The sequence below is a fragment of the Manacus vitellinus genome, unplaced genomic scaffold, assembly GCF_001715985.3.
Source record: "Manacus vitellinus isolate BGI_N305 unplaced genomic scaffold, ASM171598v3 scaffold_13_pilon, whole genome shotgun sequence".
Classification (NCBI taxonomy): Eukaryota; Metazoa; Chordata; class Aves; order Passeriformes; family Pipridae; genus Manacus; species Manacus vitellinus.
In genome coordinates this window covers 4062128-4082148 of record NW_021938999.1, presented here as the reverse complement: position 1 = coordinate 4082148, position 20021 = coordinate 4062128, and the positions used below count along the sequence as shown (strand labels likewise).

Sequence of the window (20021 nt, the reverse complement as noted above, 5' to 3'; positions counted from 1 at the left end):
GTAAAGAATTTCTTCCTAATGTCTAATCTAAACCTCCCCTGGCACAACTTAAGGCTGTGCCCTCTCGTCCCGCTGCTGGTTGCCTGGGAGAAGAGATCGACCCTCACCTCCCTCCAATCTCCTTTCAGGTAGTTGTAGAGAGTGATGAGGTCTCCCCTGAGCTTCTTCTTCTCCAGGCTAAACAGCCCTAGCCCCCTTAGCCTCTCTTCATAGGACTTGTGCTCCAGTCCCTTCACCAGCCTCATTGCCTTTCTTTGGACATGCTCAAGCACCTCCATATCCTTCCTAAACTGAGGGGCCCAGAACTGGACACAGAGCTTGAGGTGCAGCCTAACCAGTGCCAAGTACAGGGGAAGAATCATTTCCTTGGACCTGCTGGCCACACTGTTCCTGATACAGGCCAGGATGCCATTGGCCTTTTTGGACACCTGGGCACACTGCTGGGTCATGTTCAGCTTCCTGTCAATCCCTTTTTGCTTGTTCGCTCTCCAGCCACTCTGTCCCCAGCCTGTGGTGCTGCATGGGGGTTGTTGTGGCCAAAGAGCAGGACCCAGCAATTGGTCTTGTCAAACATCATACCACTGGATTCAGTCCATCTATCTAGCCTGTCCAAGTCCCTCTGCAGAGCCCTCCTACCCTCCAGCAGATCGACACTCCCCTCTAACTTGGTGTCATCTGCAAATTTGCTAATGGTGGACTCAATCCCCTCATCCAGATCATCAGTAAAGATATTAAACAGAACTGGGCCCAACACTGATCCCTGGGGGACACCACTAGTGACCGGCTGCCAACTGGATGCAGCACCGTTCACCACCACTCTCTGGGCCCGGCCCTTCAGCCAGTTCCTAACCCAGCAGAGAGTGCCCCTGTCCAAGCAGTGAGCTGTCAGGTTATCCAGGAGTATGCTGTGAGAAACTGTGTCAAAGGCTTTGCTGAAGTCCAGATAGACTATATCCACATTGACACTTCCCTGCTTTTTTTGCCTCTTGCCCAGATCTGTCAGAACTGTCTGGAGATCAGGTTCTCTTCCACTCACATAGGACAGGGGACACAGGCATTCATTTGGGCTGTGTCTCTGCTACCCACTGCAGTTGCTGAGGTGGCAGAAGATGATTAGCATTCCCAGGCTTCTTAACAGAGTGAAATATTCCAGAGGAAATCACACGAATGCTTCTTGCATTTAAGATGGTTCAATGCCCTTGGAGAGCAATCACAGCACATCTCTGACACACTCTGTGTCTTAGCTTGCTTGGGGGGGTAACTTGTGCTCTTGTGGTCTGTGAGTTGAAGAATTAGTCCTACCTGCTCTTTTGAGGACAGCACTGAGCTTATTGCAGTTTGAATCCTTTTGTGCAGAAGAAGTTGTAGGCAGGAATAAGTTTGTCGATATTTTTGAAATGCTACTCCCAGAGGGACCAACTTCCATATGCAGAGTAAAAAACATTGCTCTTTCTTACAGTGCAGATGAAACAGATTATGTACAGTTTATTTATAAAGTTTTATACACCTGAAATGTCAGAAACATTTACAACTTTCACGCTTTCTTCAGAGCTTTGAAAAGATTGAGTCATACAATTACACTGCTGTCTCCTTTGAGTCTGATGTCTGTGGTGGCTTGAAGTTCAGTATCTCTTTATGTGTAATACCTGGAAAACAATAGAATAGACAATAGTGTTGCTGGTCCAATCAGAAAAGGAGCTGCACAGACATGAATGAGCAAGGTACAACCCCCAGCCGTGACTGGGCTCTGATCTAGTTCAGGAAGAGAGAGACCTCTTCAGGCAAAAAGAGAGAAAGAGTTCAAAAAGTAAGGGAATCAAGGATCATTTTTTCACCATTTCAGATTTGAAGAGGCAGCCTCATACTGAAATGGTATAGGTGCTTTCAAAGGGATGCGAGCATTGACTTTAGGGTAGTGGGCAATATCATCAGGAAGAGCTACTGAGCACATCAGCTTTAAAAGTCAGGTCCTCACTTAAAAGGCAAAATACAAACATCAGATGAAAACAAGATTCAGACTTAAATCTTTGCTGACATAGATACATCTTCTCTCCCTCAGAGAACATAACTTTAAGGCCAGCAACCATCGCAGTCCAATAGAGCCAGCAGTCAATCTGTTTGCCTGTCCTATCCACTGGAAGGCATGTTACAAAAATAGGTTCTTTTCTATGTTGCAGAAGATGGGAGGACAGATGCATGAAGAAGGAGGAGAAGGAGGAGAGTCTATGTTATGAGGTAGAGAAGAAACCTTTGGGGATCATCCCAGGAGGACTTGGTACTTACCAGAACTTGATAAGTAGTGTTTCTCTACCTTAATGCTGTCTATTTACTCTGTTCAATCAAAAGCAGAGGAGGTGATTTGTAAAGGGGAGCATTCCTATTGCTGGATGGCTTTTCAATCTGGTTATTTTTGAAAACATCACAAAACTAAACTCACGCTTCCACTCATCTAGCGGAAGATCCATGTTATCAAATGTGTCGTCATATTTCTCAGCTTCAATTTCTTCTTCAGGATCATGAATTGGTTCAAAATAAGGATGCATCAAAGCCTCAGCTGCTGTGATTCGCTTCTCTGCATCCAGCACCAGCATTTTCTCCAAAAGGTTTACAGCTGTTGCACAGAAAACAAACAGTGTATTCAAATCACGCAACTGATTCCACTTGTACACAGTAACATTGCCTTGGAGGTATTTCAAATAAATACATGGAGTTATAAAGCAGAGGTGTCCATTCTATAGCCAGTGGGGCCCACCTGCATGACAAATAGTTCTTTGAGCAAGTGGGATGTGTACAAAGCCTGATGCAATGCAGAGGTGCTCCCTTGCTTCTGCATGCAATACATATAATATCTCAGCTTCTGGCTTCAGGACCACTGAGCTTGGGGCTTTCCCAGGTGTCTTTCATCACTGCCACCATGTTGTGGTTCTAAGATACATCAACACCTGACAACAGCAGAATGAACAGGTGAACAGCTAATGAGAACTGCCCCATACGTGACCAAATCCAAGCCCAAGCACACTTTGAAGTTCACTAAGACAAGTCAGTTGTCCATGCACAGAATTTCAGAGCTGACCTTATCTGCTATGTGGTTTTGATCTCAGCCAAAATAATCCATTAAAATCTTGTGTGTTCCCCTCCAGGGGATTTTGGATTAGGTCCATTGTTAGACTGTCAAAATGGGCTAGTGTAAACAGGTATGATGAATGATTTATTTTGTTTTTCTATCCTGTCAGGATTTTCCCAGTTTGGGTGGAACAGCTGAAAGGAAGTAGAGGCAGAAGTGTGGGACAGAATGCTTCAACTGCTGCTTGCCATGTTGTGTATTCTCTCCAACCTTCTCTTCTAGATCAGAAGCAGCCAGATGGCCACAGAAGGGATAAGAAGAGACATCCTAAAAACTAAATGGAAATGTGTAGCTTGCTGTAGCTGAGAATGTCAGTGAGCTAACCATGTACTCAGGGTAAGAGCTGTTTATTAATCAAGTTTATTTCTACAGTATCTGAAACTAAAATTTTTACTTCTTAAATTGCAAAGATTCAATTATCCTAATTCATATTCTAATAAAACTGGCTTTGTGAGTGTTAAGGTCACTGGGAAGTTGATAAGATTTGAGTGGAGTCATCTCAGAGCTCTGGCTGCCTTGGGTCATATCACAGTTATGCACACTTGGTATGCTCTTCTGGTTGTTTACACATATCAAATCCAAGCCAGTGCTTCTCAGGAATGCACAGATGTTTCTTGGGATGTATTAATTCCACTACTAAAATCTCAGCCTTCTATTTCCTTGTATTTCAACTGTAGATCCTACTGAGCTTTCAGAATTGTATTTCAGAAACAATACAGGGAAAATACAATACAGAGAAAATTCTTTAATCTACCAGGGCTCTTGGAAAGCTGCTCAAGTAAAACCAATAAGCAGGTGCTGGATTGAAACCTAAACCCCAAGATACTTCTTTTTTTGGTACTTCTAAGAAACTGATTCCTGGCAAGGTTTCAACTTCACAAAGTTCAGCCACTACAATAAAAACTATGAATAATGGAAAGCAAGAGATAGAATAGCAGGAGAACCATCCCATCACCTATCACAGGACTGATACTGCTGCTGCCTCCAATGGAAACACAAGACAAAATTGTACACATCCAAACAAACTGTCTTACCCAAAGGATTCGCATACTTCAAGATGGATGCAAAATCTTTCTTCTGGACTTTTGGGAGGCTTTTGATATAGTTTTTTGCCTCAAAAGAAACATGAATATTAAATTAGACCATTGCCGCCTTTGTAATGTGACAACATCAACTATATGCTTAATAGGTAGCTCAATAATGCTTTGATAGCACACTGTATGCATGCGTTTTTTCTGTGTCATAAACCCTAATGATATTCACCTACTTGCTGAACAGAATTTAAAAAAAAAGTCAAGCCTTAAAACCATTAGAAATTATAATGTAAAGCTTTAATTATTAGTGCTCCATATTTAATATATTAATAGAATAAATATGTATGAATAATTTTAAAAAATGTCATAGTGACTTTACAGGAATCTCTACAAGTGATCCTTATACAGTAATTCATTAGTATTTAAATTGTACAGTTAGTCTAAGAATAGTTATAGATTGTTTGCAGTAAGGGCTTGGGGATCCTAGAAGGACATCCACATAAGAACAAGAAAGACAGTCAGAGACATTTGCAAAAACTGGGTTTTCTGAATATCTTTATGCTTTCAGTACCTTTCCAATAAAAGCAGTAAGTTATCAGCTCAACTGTTGATATGGTACACACCAGAATCTCGAAGTATTTAAATATACAGATTTTTTCAACTGTTCTGATAATTTTTTGTTGTGTTACCCCCATCTCCAGTAGCTATTGTGGGTGTGTAAAGCATTTCAAGGCAGAGAGGTACCTTCAGGGGTATTTCAGTAGTCAGTATATATTATCTCCACCAGTTTAAGAACTGAACATGGCTCAAGTAAAATTAAGACAAGTAAAACCAATGGACGAAGCAGAATACTCACATCTTGACTGTGCAATTTTTGAACAAAATCTTGAGTTGGTGTACCTGTTATTTTCATTATTTCTGTGAGTTGGTCCAGATCTGAATACCAGCAATAAGGAACAAATTCTTTCACCCTGCAAAATTAATGCTTTTCTTTTCTGTTGGAGTAAAAAAAAATCTCAACAGAAGATTTATAAAATATGAAAGTCCTCCATTTTTCTTGCAAAAGGCAAAGACACTGAAAGCACCTGAAATAAATACTATAATACTATAATTTGGGAACACATAATTGAATAATCTTCAAAATTTTGTAATGTTATCAAGTCTCTTCTATAATTTTGGACAGAAATCAGTCCAAAAGTAATAGAGGATGTGAACAATCAACACATGTATTGCACACACTGCTCTGGTCTATCCAATACTTAGGTGACATAGAGGCAGGAAAAGTCACGGGGAACATAAGGTGGTGTGATAACCAACAAAAATCAGAGGAAATCAGTCTGCATTAGTTCTTCTCCACACTGAGAAACATCAAGAGGAAAAAAATTATTCCTTATTTCCCACATACTTAGCTTGATGCTGAGATGTTGGAGACATTGGGGTGAGGCATCAGAACACTCCCTAACCTTCTGTGTCCTAACCCACCACAGATTTGTCAGCAACAGTTTTAGCTGTTTCAAAGAAGAAACACTATATTTACAGGATGGTAATGCTGCAGAGAAGAGCTGTATGATTTGCTTGCTGCTCTGGTAAGAGCAGCAGATGAGAAGAGAGAAGCTAGATCAGAGCTCAGAACACATGAGGATTCCACCAGCCTCTGCAGAAAAAGGCAATGGTGGATAATGCTAATGAAATTAAATAAATAAATAAAATCTGTACCAAGTTGGCAGGATAACCTATTCAGAATTCTAAAACAAAAATCCTCTAAGTTAGCTGCTTTCTTATTCACCTACCCACAGCTGAACCCACGGCAGCATTTCCCTGACAATAGGTAATACTGAATCATATACTCAAAGGCCAGCAATGACTATTATACTGGGATAATTTCCTTTGTAATATAGAACACAGAACTTCAGCCAGTAGTTCTGAAATCTCCAGAACCCAGTATGACTAAAATACTAGCTCTTCCACTCTCATGTTTACGGTGCACCATGAAAATTCTGCCTCATTTGTTTTCTTATTTATATACCAGAAAGCGCAAGGTTTGCATCAGTAGAGAAATGCTGTGTTAGCCAACAGCTGTTCTTTGACAGGCATTTTAGTATTTTCTTGTTAAGAACTAATGCATACTTAAAACTTGTACAGCCTAAAAAAATCAATGTATTCTACCTTTCCATAGTCCCTGCCATTTTTTTGGTGAACACAATCTTTCTCTTGAATGTTTTTCTTTACAAAATGAGAATAATATGATCCATTCAGTGAAGTCCCAATATTACATGTAAGTACTTAAATACAAATATAACTAAAATTAAGCAATTTTGATTCTGTAAACAATTTGCAAGTATTTGCAGGTAAGTGATTTATTGACTGCAATTCCACAAGGGAGAAAGCAGCGCAAAATGATTAGGCTGAGCTGTCAAACAAAAAAAAAGGTCAAAAATTATTGCTGTCTTCTATTAACACTGTCCCCTATTAAGTATTACAACTACTACTGTCAATGAAGTATCACTTGAAGATGAAATATGGCTTAATCTTAACGATTTTCTTCATTGCTCAGCAATGAAATTATAAGATTAAATGTTTTCTGTAAATCTACATTTTACTAGGTGTTACTTACATAACACTTTTTGATGAAAGCCTCAAAAAGCATGAAATGGACTAGCTTGTGCACATAAGCCATATACTACAGCAGAATCTTCTGTGACCATTCTAGAATCTGTAACTAAAAAAATAAATATAGCCTTTCTACTACCGTGGAACCTTTTACCTGATGATTTGAGATGTGATTCAAAGATCCCCTCTATTGAAAAAACCCAGTAATACAAATTTTAATTGACAGAAGTGCAAAAGTGGTACAGATGTGAAATAATCATTTAACGAGAAAGGTGCAAGCCATTTTACTATTAATTTCAATTCATGCTCATCAATTTTTCAACAGACTTACTGTGTCACACAAGAACCTCTCATAATTTTCTTACATTAGTATCATAAATTCAATGAAGGATACGATCATTTCCTTTGAACAGAGGCCTCCCTGTTATCATCTCAGCCATTATACAGCCCACAGACCAGATGTCAACTGAAAAAAAGGCCAGGAGGTACATTAAATTGCAGAATGCTTGTTCGTTTAAATGTGCATAAAGTTTAATTTAAAACATATTTTAAAGAAGTATAAAAATTACCTTTACAACCTGTTATAAAATAAATGTGTGCCTTGCCAAATATCATGAACAGCAAAGGTAGAACTACCAGACTTTCTAATGAGCAAACTGGAGATAATCTCATAATATGCAGAGTGAGTCTCTCAGTAACAGGCAGATGCATGTGGGAAGTAAATTTTCAATGCTTTCAAAAACTTCCACAGTTATCCCAGTGTTATTTGAATTCCCTCTGTCTGCCATTTTCCTCTGAGTGAGTCAGCACATCTTTGCAGGAACACAAGAACAGTGACCAAACTGTTACATCTGTATACATTTAAATAGTTTTTTTCCAATTACCTTGGCACTTTCTGTTACTCTCAGAAGATACATATATATACAACCACAAACTCACAACCACCACATGATTACCTGAAATTTATCTACAAGGAAATTTTGCATAATTATATCATCGTTTTCACCTCTATTTTCCCACTCATTTCAGAATCAAGTGGTTGTTTATATATTGCCTAAATCAGTGAATGCTTTAGCTCTGTTAAGACACTTCTGAAGAGATGCTGACCTGTTTGAGTATAATGCATCCAGTTAAGTATGACCTCTGGAGCTCTGTACCACCTTGTAACCACATAACCAGTCATCTCACTGTCTGTATGCCTTGCCAATCCAAAATCCAGAATCTGTAGTGAAAGCACAAAGAATATCCTGATCAGACACTAGTTATCTAGTTCAGCCAGACTTTACAACTGTGGAAAATAAAAAAAAAAACAAACTGGAGCAATCTGCAGAGATTGGTTTATTTTTGTATCTTTGTCTCATTGAAGTGTCTTGTCCTTTTTTTAAAAATCAAGACAGAGGTAGAAAGGAGCTTTGCACAATTTTTTTTTTTAAGTTACATACTCCTATAGCAACACCAAAAGCTGCAAAGCCAGCAAAGAAAATAATAAATTAATCACTTATTAATTAAAAAGGTAATGGACACATTCAATGCAAAAAATTCCCTGACCACAGAATCACCATCATACAGCTAAAAAAACAGCGCCTGTCTAAGATGGTATCCATTGCTCTTATATCCCAGTTGGCACAATTATTCAAGGGTGTGTTCCAATAGTATTCTGAAGTAAGGAAGTATTGTTATTTCTGTTCTATGAGTAAATCATACAAAGGGAAGACTTCCTCTAGGTCACACTGAAAATCTGCAAGAAGAGTAAGGAATTATCATCGTTTAGTCCCATTGAGTTTTCCCAATCTCCAGTGTCAACTACAGAAAAACTTTTGTAAGAAATGCAAGATCAGTGCAATTTTTATAGGGTTATGCACAATTCAGCTTATTTCTAAGATTCTCAGATATTTATCTCTAGATACAGCAACGTGTACAGCAGCAAGATTAAAAGTGAATGTTATGGCCTTTTGTCAACTGCTACCAAGTTTGCCTTAAGAAAGCCCACCTGCATGGACCATTAAGAGATGGTGCCAAAAGATGGAGCCAATAGCAAGAAAATTCTGCTCCTGGAAAGACAATCAGTTTGTATTTATCAGAAAATCCATGCTTCTAACAAGAAGCATGGGGCTTGAGCAAGTGAAGTCTGTTCAAGATGAATCACCGTCACCCACAGACAACCGAATATGCGGCTTTGCATGAACAGCCATTAGTTGCCATGTGTATCAGGTGTCACATGTACATTGACAGGGTAGAAGTTTTTACTAGGAGCACCTGGGTATTACTATACCAAAAGTGATGTTTTTGTAATGCTCTCTACAATTAAATATTCTAAAATATTTCAGGATAGTTTCATCATTCCCTGACAAACATTTTAAAATATTTCAGGATGATTTCATCATTCCCAGGCACTAACAGAAAGGAAAATTATATTTTCATTCATAGATTAAAAGTACAAAATGGTATGGGTTATCTTTATTGCCATACTTGAAATACCATTTCTGTATTTTCCCCATAACTGCTGATTACCAATCAATTAAAAAACAAGAATAGGATGCAAAGGGAGACATTTTTACCTTACCAATAAAATGTATTTGATTATGGCTGATTCTTTAGATGCTGAAGGTTTACTGAACTCAAAATATTTGCACTGTCAAAATACACTTTTATATATGACTTTCCAATTTATTCTACATATTCAGCACATATTGTTTACCCAGTAACATGGCAGGGAGGGTGGAAAGAAAATTAGAAGTTTTACATAACAGATCAAAATCCAGATGTGGTACCATCTATTCTGTCACAGTTTTTTAGGCATTTTCTCTACCAAGGCTTATGACATGTGGAGCTGGAAACAGCTAAAATATAATTTGGTTTTGTAGTTTTATAAAAGTAGAAAACACAGCAAGAATTTTTGTGTGCTCTGTTTTAACTTCATGTTTTATTTTCATTTACATATTCATTAAGCTCAGGAACAAGCATATCTTATTTGTACTTAATATTAACATGGTATCACTTCAACAACTATCTTCACATACCAATTTTCAGAACAAGATTGAAAATCCTTTTTATAATCAGTGAATGATGAAAGAAAGAGCAAATCCCTCTCAGCTCCTCAAGGATAGCTCTCCTTCGACTCAGCAAACTTAATTTTCCTAACTTTCTTCAGTAACGATAACAAAAATAACTTGTAACTTTGAGACTACAGAAAGGGCAGTTATTTCTCCTCATTCACCCTTTACTGTCACTTTTCCCATATCCATGTAGAACATCAGACAAGGGAGCCAGAAAGCTCATTGTGAAAAATAAAACTGAGACCCTATTAATTAGTTACCAATTCAAGAAACTGTCCCAACTTGGCTACAACCTCACTGCCACTGGAGCCTATGCAAGGGAAGCTGCTGAGTGCACAGATGGAGGGGAAAAGGCTGGGCTCTCACTGTCAGTGTGGTCCCATGCCTGCATAAACTAACTTTGAGAGTGTGCTCTCAGGGCAGGGTAACATCTGACCCGTTTCACCGAAATGGATGTATACAGGAGGAGTCAGCCCAACTCCTTCAGTGTTAGTAAAATCCTCACCCTGATATTTTTTATGCAGTTTTCAATGAGTTATAGTTTGTTTTCTGTTTGTCAGCTGAAGTTGCCTTTTGACAACCAGTAGTTCCTAGCTGCAAATTTGCACTTTTCTTCTGCATATGATATCAGAGCTTATGGTATGACCAGGGACATGGTAATTATGGCCTGAGAGTCAAGAAATGAAAACTAAAGCTTAATGCTACATTTCCTCCTTTTCGTTTCACAAAACTGTGTTCTGATACAGGATTGTTTCCCTCAGTTTATCTAAAAGATTAAAAATGCCCAGAGTAACAGAAAAAAAATTGTGTTAAATAAGTAGATATTGATCAGGAGATCATATCACAAAAGAATGTCCTAGAGCTGGCCTGCATCTCAAAATGTAATTGCACAGCTGGGGGAAGACAAACGTACAATTGTTTTTTCTAGATTCTCTTTTTCCCCCCATCACCCTGGGGTCCACTCACTATTTGGCCAACTACAACCCAGAAGAAGACAATGGCTTTTTACATGAGATAAGAAAACTCTGAAATCACAGAACCCTGAACATCCAGGTCAGTCTCAGAGCAAAAAGTTGTATTACAATAGCTACATGCAAGCATATAGTTTGTATGTTGTATGCTAAAAACCACTTTTGCAGTGTTGTATAACCTTTTATTTTATTTAATTAAGGGTGTGCTTCACAGTCTTTGATCTTCTGGATCTTTCACCAGGTAGAGTTAGATTTTTCTATTTATTCAAAGCTGAAATTCTCACATAACTGAACCACTCCCATAAAGTCTTGTGTCTCTTTTAGGGAAGAAACCTTGGCCATAAGATCTAAATGTAATTACACATCTAGACCCAAAAGCACCCATTCTAATTCACGGTTGTTTTGTGAGGATGTATAGGCCAATTCTGATTCAATTCAAGCACTGGATAGAAGATATGGCTCGATTTTGTAATTAAATGAAAAACCCTGACTGGCCTTTGAGATTGCTGGAGCTGAGAGAAGATAGGTGACAAAAGCAATTCTGAAAATTAATAAAAAATTAAATACAAGAATAGAGTTAACTGAGGACTGGAAGCAGTCTGGGGCTACTACGGTTGCACTCACCAGAATAAGCTATATTCCTAAAATACACAGTGTTGAGTACTACAGAATCCTACTTCATAATAAATATTTGGCTTTTTTATAACAAAGTCATTCTACACAGTCAAATAGTTGCATTTTTGCTAGATCATGGTACATTGCATAATTATTACTGAAGTACAAATATTATCTACTCTAACAGGCTTTGGAAGATTTCCAGTACATGCCAGAAACTGCAACCAAAACTGGTCAGGTTTAGTATTTTAGCTCAATGATTCAGAATGAGGCTTGGTGTGACAAATATTGCAAAGGTGAAGAATTACTACTGCAGATGGACTCTACTGACAACATTTCCAAGGAAGTGGCAACATCTACACTTCAGAACAGATAACTTCCTGCAACAGGTGCTACAGCCCTGGTCTCCAAGGGTGAATGCCTGCTAAGCCCAGTTTCCATACTGGAAAGGGGTGTGGGCGTGCACTGTCCTTCTAACCCATCTTTGGAGGAAAGCCCTGATGGGTAGGACAAAGGGAGGCATGCTGCATACCAATACTTGTCCTACTCCAGAGAAGCAACAACCGGGTAAGACAAAAAATGCCATCAAAGGCACCTCTTTGCAGTGTAGCAGCAGAAACAGCTAATAGGTGAACTACAAGAGACTGAATTCAGAATTGTCTCCCTTTAATGAATTTTTTTCTTACTACTTCAGTTAAGAGCAAAAATGAAGCAGAAATTATATATTCCTGCTACAAAATACACTGAAGCCTACATGCAATTGATACTGCTGATAGTTGTAACAATGCAGAAGAAAACACTTTCAAAGAAATAAGATATTCTCATTCACAGTGAGCAGTATGTGATTCCTTTCATGCTTCCCTAAAGTGATTAGCTGCAACATATCATAAACACTGTTCTCCATTACAGCTCTTATCTGACTGCAACCATCAATGATTTTTTCCTGAAAAGTACTTTTAGTTGAGTCACTGCATAAAAAATATACCAGTATGCATTGCAACATACACATTATACAGGAAAAGGGTTACTATTACTGACATGCACCTTCCCTTGGTGTGGGCAAACAGCTGTAGCATGGTCTGCTGTCAACACCAAACCCACAGGAGCAGTTTCAGCTCTTACACTGCCTGTCACCCCCCTGGAGAGACTCAAGTCAGCAACCACTCTAATGATGTCATGAATGTAATAACCTGTGGCACTGATTTCCTTATCAGAAATCCTCTACATCCTGGAGATGACCCTGATCTCTCCCCTGCTAGCACTGGGTACAAGCTTCCTGGAACATCCTGTCTGGACTAGATGTTTTCAGCTGAGACATCCTGGGCAAAGCCTCTAACTTCAGGCACAGCCACTTCTTGTGCTTGATTCCAGAATGATCTAAGAAATTGGGTTATTATGCTGTTATTCTGAATTGCACATTTGTGTCAGTCAAGGACATACAAATGGGGGATAAATAGATTCTCACTATTTAGGGTTTTATTTCTTAAACAAGTATTTAATTATTATGGTGATAATATATTGCAAGTCAGACAGATGGGAAAAATACTCGTGCGGAGAAGTGTTTCGTAATTTTTTTTCCGAGTTAGTTACCATTGCCCATCTAATCCTTTTCCATTTCTTTTTCCCGTGTTTCCCTGTTTCTCCATGACTCCTCAAAGCCTATGCACTAAAAGCCTGGCCCATTACTGAGACCAGCTAGCATGTCTACAACTGATGTCTTCTGTCTTCTAATACATCTGACTGCTTTTTCAAATAAACATACCTTACCTTCAATTCACAGTCTTCATTTACTGCCAAGTTTCCAGGCTTTAGATCCTGTAACCAGATTTCAAATGGATGTGATTTTTTTTTAATTTTACAGCAAGCACAATAAAGCACTCTTTCCTGCTTTCTTTCTGTCTTTCTTTCTTTCTGGTTTTATAGCTTTCATGTAACTATTTTGCACAGCAACAGGTAAAACAATGTCATAACAAATCACACAAACAAGGACACAAATTTGCATCTATTTGGCTTTTTTCTAGTATATTTCCTCCCCCAGAAAAATCAACTATTTTTTTCTGCTATAAGTCAGGAAAACACTTGCCAGTGAAGCAGGTCACTCATCTTTCTGTGAGTGGGGTTTGACCATAAATTTGCTGCATTTAATACTAATACCACAAAGTTAACAATTCACATATATATTTCTGGATTGTCCATATTGCATATCAATATATACTTTATAAAGTTTGCATACCCTGATAGACTTAGAAGGATTACTGAAGGAATCAAACGAGATTTTATGTGAAATCCTATGCTCTCTTCTGTGGGAAAATCAGGTTCCTAACAAAGTCCATTGAACTGCAACATTAAAAAAGTATTCCCTTAAGTCTCTTTAGCTACCATAGGGACTTGTAATGATCTTCAGAAGTTGTTCAGTTTAGCAAAAGGGAAGTGTACTGGCAATGACTAAGATGATATTGCAACAGCAGTGACTCAGATGTACGGACTTAGAAAGGAATTTTCCTTCAGCTTTTTCAAACCTTTGTTTGATACACTTTAGCACAAGATGTTTAAAAGTATCTTGTCTCTAAACCTTTTACCAGGCATCCGCCTGTTTTATACAAAGATGCTTCAAGATCAGAGGGGCCTGGGAGTGAAACAATTTGGTGCAAAGAACCTAATGAAACCAGTAAGTTCAAGGGCCATCAAGAGGGAGATTAGAAAAAGACTAAGCAATGGTAAATTTGGACCATGATCACAGCAGTTGCAAAAATAAAAATATAATTATATTATATTATTTTGTCAGTTTGCATAGTTTCCATGTCCAGCTTAAAGGTGCTTTACAATGTACACTTCCTATGGTGCTCCTGATATTTTATTACAAATGGACAATTTCTACTATTCTGATGCAGTTTTGGGGGAAGACATGCTGCTTGGTACCATGTGAGCATCATTCAGAACTCCTTCACAGTACAAAATGATTTTAAGCAGACTTTAGACACAGAAAGAATTCAAAAATAATCAAATTTCTAATTTATTGCAATAAAAATTTGAGGTTCTCAAGGCTTTAAAAGTTTGGACAATTTTTTCAGTTTCTATGGTTCCTCCCCCCTCAGCTTTGAACACTAACATGATGTTTAAAGAAAATCTAAATATTGTTTTTAGAAGTTTAATCTTCATTAAAACAAACAAACAGACAGACAGAAAAAGCTCTTATCCATCTCAATTTAGACACTTGTGGGGACTTACAACTCAACTTCACAAAGTAACTTAAGAAATCCAAATTGAAGCTGTATTACACTGATGTAGCCATGCCATCTTTTGTTCTTATTGAAGAAGAAACCAAAAGCTTATACACAAACAAACATCACTCACATTATCAAAATATAAACATCTGTAGTGTTGTTTCCACTTACCCTGTGAATTATGCCTGATGAGTGAATATACTGTAAAAACAGAAAGTATTAGTTATTCATGAAGTCCCAACTTTAAGAAGTTGCCTAGGGTAGAGGAGAAAGTACTTTTTCACGTTGTTAAAGTAAATTGAAATTATAAAATATTTACTTATTGCACAGATCTTTTTAGCTATGGTTTTAATGTTCACGTAATTAAACTAGCATTCTGCCCTTTCCCTCCCCCAATAACAAGAAACTACTAAATCAGTGTGAGTGCTGCAATAGATCATATAGCTTTTTCTAAGTCCTCCCATACATAAAATGCCATTTTCATTTAATTTTTGGCATATATATATATCTATATATGTATCAGAAATGTTCTCTTGCAATAGATGTCTCTGCTGTGCCATTGTAGTTTAGATTCATATGCTTCAGCAGCACTGACTTTTAAGAGATCATAAAGACTGGGATTAAGGCCAGTCAAGGTCTTATCTGAGAATTCTCACTACATGCTTCAGTATTTCCTCAATGAAACATGGAAAGGTCAAGGTACAAAATGTTCTCCTTTACTTGAATACTTTCATCATCCTTTCAGTGACCTATTTAAGGGCTCACAAAAGCCAAACCAACAAACTGGACTCCCAGGACCAGTTCTGGGAAGACACCTGATCAACTACATGATGTTGGAACGCATGATTGTCACCAAATGCTCTCCACTGAGGTATGCAGTTCCTCTCACCAGCTGAATGATGTCCTAGAAGAGACTATTTTCATCATGGATAATACAGGGAGGCTCTAGTAACTAGTTCAGACATAGGTACCTCTTGCAAGGATAGAAATGCAGCAAGTTGTCCTGAACTGAGGACGTGGTTTCCAAGGGCGGTCTGTGAGGTGCTATTACTGTTCACTTCAGGTGTGGGAAACTGATCTGAAAACCCCACAGCCCACACTACTGCTGGCAGCTCATACTACGGACACTAATCAACATAAGAACAATAAAAGCTTTTAAATAAAAAGACTCCAGAAAAGATGGATGAGGTGCACCTGGAGAATTTTCATTTTATTCCACCTTGAAGAATGGGACAACAACTGGGAAAAGAATTACTGGGAACCAACTGTCAGAGCCAGGAAAGAGCAGCCACGGACAGTCAGCATGGCATCATGGAAATGCACAGAAGGAAGGAACTTTGCAGGATAACTGCAAAGCAGCCATAGCCCTAGCAATGACCATCTTCCTTCCCAGCAGCCCTCAAAAAAGGCAATTAACTTTGTGAATGCAACAGTCCCTCTGCAAAGGGGTCCTTGTAATCCAACTGATGAGGGGACCAGGGAAAAGAAAGCAAAGCTACAAAGCCAACTTCTACAGTCAGATCCAATGTGCATTTCAGACTTAAATTTTGAACTTAAACAAAACCCATACAACCTAAGCAACACAACATCTGTGTTTAAGATGCTAAGTTTTTAAAGCAGTGACTGAAAAAACTAAAACCTCTGACAGTTTCTTTTTCCTCTCTTACACTTGACACGATGCACCAAATGTAGTCTCACAGGTTCTGAAAAGAGGGGGAAAAGAAATCAAAACCAATTCCCTTAACCCTGTGGCTACAACTTTACCACAAAACCAATTCCCTTAACCCTGTGGCTACAACTTTACCAATCCAGCCTAGAACATGGTAGGGCCCTGTTGCTGCACAGTCACACTGATTGCTGTGCCAGAGCCCAGGCAGGTCTTGGCATCTGTGGTAGACCAGTTCCTGCTACATATCACTTGCAGATTAGGCATGGTTTAACATAACCCATAGGAAATGCCAAAGCCCTTCCCAGGATTTCCTGGGGCAAACACAAGGGGCTGAGGGCACATGGCTGCTCCCAATAATGTAGTCTATAAAAACACTACAGCAAACAAAAAAACTACGAAATGTTGTATCTGTCATGGATGTGCATAAAAGTGGACTGGGATGGGAGGAAGAGGAAGTCTGTCAATGGTACATGGAGACCAGAGAGGATACAAGCTTTTTTTTTTTTTTTTAAGAAATGTACCTGTAAGTAGCTAGATTCCCAAGAAATTAAGAAAAAGAAGTCTTCTGCCATAGCTGTCTTGATCAAGGATATCACAATATCTCCTTGCATTCTAAATTATTCCAGTGTCTTCTAACTGAAGCCTCTTTATTTTCCAGTGCAGATGCTTAAAATATTCTATAGGCTGTTTTCTCTGATAAAACTGTACATAGTAGGAAATAACTGGTTATTCTGCACCAAAGAACATGGCACGTAGAAACAGGAATTCAAAGGTCTGAACCCTTCAGAGTTTTAAAGTACATCTCACTTGTTTGGGGTGGAAGAGCGTGATTTTGCTGGCATTCTTACCCCACTGAAGGTTTTATGTGTGTTCACAGTACCAAAATCATGTTAGCACTTGGGGGAGGGTTCCTATTTTCTAAACACTCCTCTTAATATGCTACTGAGATTACATGAAACAGCATTTATTCCTGATGCTAATGTACACATCAGCCTTTCTGTAAGCTGAAATACTGATGCTGTGTTGCAGCATTTCTTTAACAACAGCAGTATTTTTGTAACTGCATTTTATTGTCTCCTGGCAGGTAGCAGCACTGGAACTATACCAGACTTCATTCAGAAAATTTTCCATTTCTGTTCAATAACCTTCTGAAATGGGATCCTGTTCTTACTGATTCTCCTCATTAAATTAGCCATTTATTGACAGCTTTTTCATTCTTAACATGGCAAAAAGATCCAGACCAGAGCAGACATACCCTTCACAATGTTATTACCACTTCACATGAAAAATATTTGATTCAAGAACCCAGTTAACATGAGGGAAGTGCCTTGGAGCACTATGCATTATCCTAAAGACAATTTTTGGTAGTATACATAAATCCTGGCATGCAAAGCTCAGATTGTGCTAGGAAGCCATCCAACAGTCATCTAAATTTTAAGCATTCTTGTCTGTATATGTAATCTCTACACAAAATAAAAAGCTAATCAAAAGGGAATTAGAAAAACTCAGGAGAAAGTGTTCTAGGCAACATGTAAAATGAAAATGAAGAGCAACTTGGCAGGGAAAGAAAAACAGAAGAGGAAATGAGGGAGAGGGGGAAGGGAAAAGAGAGAAGCAGAAAAAGATCAGCATAAATGTGAACAAAAGGCAGTAAATATTGATGAGAAAAGAACTGGAGCAGGTAAATCTTATCATTAAGTATGACAAGGGAAGTTCGAACAGGTATTTTTATGGCCCAAGAATTGTCTGTTCCTTCTCAAACTCTGTATGAATAAAGCAAGAGGACTGACAGCCACCTCCCCAGATCCCTATAAACGGGAACCCAGCTGGCATTCCTGCAGAAAAGGGACCCAAGACTGAAAGTGCTGGAACCTCCAGCTGCTTTCCACCTACACACAGACACTTATGTTTAGCTTGCCTTCTGTACTCTTTGACAATACACAGCTTTTCTGTCAAAGAAACAAACAAAGAAATTAAAGTCCTTCCAAGTTGCAAGCTCATACTTATATAAAATTTAATGCCAGAGTAGGGTCTGACTAGTAAACAAAGGAGAAGCACATTACTGTTTCTAAGTGGTAAATTGTGATAAATTACAAAGCTCGCTGAAGAAAGGAAATTAATATTTCATTCTCTGTAGAAAGAAGACAGTAAAATGGTAAGAACTGATAAGCAAAGACCTCTAGAGGTTTGCAGAGCAAAGGTTGAGGGCTTGATACAAATCTTCCTGAACTCAGCATGAACTTTCTATTGACCTCAATCTATACATATTTTTTAAAATCAATCCTGTTGAGCATTTTGGTATACAACCAATCCAGAACCAGTCTACAGGTAGAATGCAGAAACAAAGCCTGTGAGGAACCAACCCATGGGCTTAGCAGAAATCTCTCTTATGCCTTTACAATGCATCAGTCACGCAGAGTTTTCTTTACATGCATTTAACTGTCACATGTAAATAGGTTGTTATAGTGAATATGCAATGTGACAAAAGTGACGAATTGCCTTCTTGCCTTGACCAGACATAAATTGAGATACCATAAATTTCTTTATATTTTACACTAAGGGCAAATGCATATTGCAGGTTACATCAGTAACACAAAAAATCCCACCAAAATAGAGTCCATCAAAGTTAAAAGGTGGAAAAAAAAAAAGCATTTTACAAATGCAAGCTTAAGCTTGGGAAGCTGAAAGAGTTTTACTGCAAAGATCTACAGGGTAGCATAGTCCTCAGGTGTTGCAAGCATTTTTCCCTTACAATGCTTCAACTAAACTCTATCTAAGTGTATGTTTGTTCTCCCTGCCCTGCCAGAAAAGCAATCTAAGTAAATAAAGATGGGCTGTCTTTAATCCAGATATGGTAGACCTTAAAAAGTACAAGATTTTTCACTTGAAGCTTGGCAAACCCTTTCTAAAACAGCTAATTTACAGATACCTGTAAAAGAGTAAAGAAATTACTGACTCATTCTCATTCTCTTCTTTCTCTGCATGCCAGCAACACTGCTTTCAGTTTAACACAATTCCTAGCACAGACAGAGACACAAGAATGTTCCTCAAGCACTGGACCACTCCTATTTCTTAAAAATATTTCCAGGTAGGTGTATATTTCTGGCTGGATTAATTGGTTCAAGAAGAATCCAAAATTTAATGGAACAGATACAGTAAAGACTGTTCTTCAATGTTTGCTGTGCAATAAGAAATGACAAAACAGTTGAATAATATCTCCAACGGGTAATTTTGAGGTAAGTACATTTGTGCTCTCAAAAAATACGTGGGAAGAGACAAAATATTCAGGCAAACCACTTCCTATAGAAGATGTAACACAGTTACAGAGATCAGAGATCCTGCTCTAGTGTGAAGTTCCTCCCACAGGAGACAGTCCTTCACGAACTGCTCCACCATGGGTCCCCTGTGGGCCACAGGTCTTGCCACAAAACCTGCCAGGAGCCTGCTCCAACACAGGCTTTCTGTGGGCTACAGCTTCATTTAGGGCACATCCCTGTGTCCCAGCGGGATCCTCCGTGGGCTGCTGTGTGGATATCCGTTCTGTCATGGTGTTCCATGGGTTCCAGGGGAACATCCTGTGCCACCACAGTCTTCGCCATTGGCTGGGGAATCTCTGCTCCTGGAGATGCACCTGGAGCATCTTCTCCTCCTCTTTCCTCACTGACCTTGGTGCCTGCAGGGCCGTTTCTCATTTTCTCGCTCCCCTCCCACAGCTGCT

At 38.7% G+C, this 20021-nt stretch overlaps 1 protein-coding gene across 1 annotated transcript in view; it reads right to left on the bottom strand.

Moving 5' to 3' along the window:
* Window positions 1-816: 816 nt before the first annotated feature.
* The window catches only part of MAPK12 (mitogen-activated protein kinase 12), a 37937-nt gene continuing 18732 nt past the window's right edge, over window positions 817-20021 (bottom strand). The window contains exons 5-12 of the mRNA XM_029958118.1: window positions 14806-14835; window positions 13178-13225; window positions 7876-7990; window positions 7163-7234; window positions 5015-5094; window positions 4159-4237; window positions 2438-2611; window positions 817-1646 (exon numbers count right to left, since the gene is read on the bottom strand). Of these exons, the coding sequence (XP_029813978.1) occupies window positions 1576-1646; window positions 2438-2611; window positions 4159-4237; window positions 5015-5094; window positions 7163-7234; window positions 7876-7990; window positions 13178-13225; window positions 14806-14835 (669 nt within the window). The 3' untranslated portion in view covers window positions 817-1575. The remainder of the gene's footprint in view (window positions 1647-2437; window positions 2612-4158; window positions 4238-5014; window positions 5095-7162; window positions 7235-7875; window positions 7991-13177; window positions 13226-14805; window positions 14836-20021) is intronic.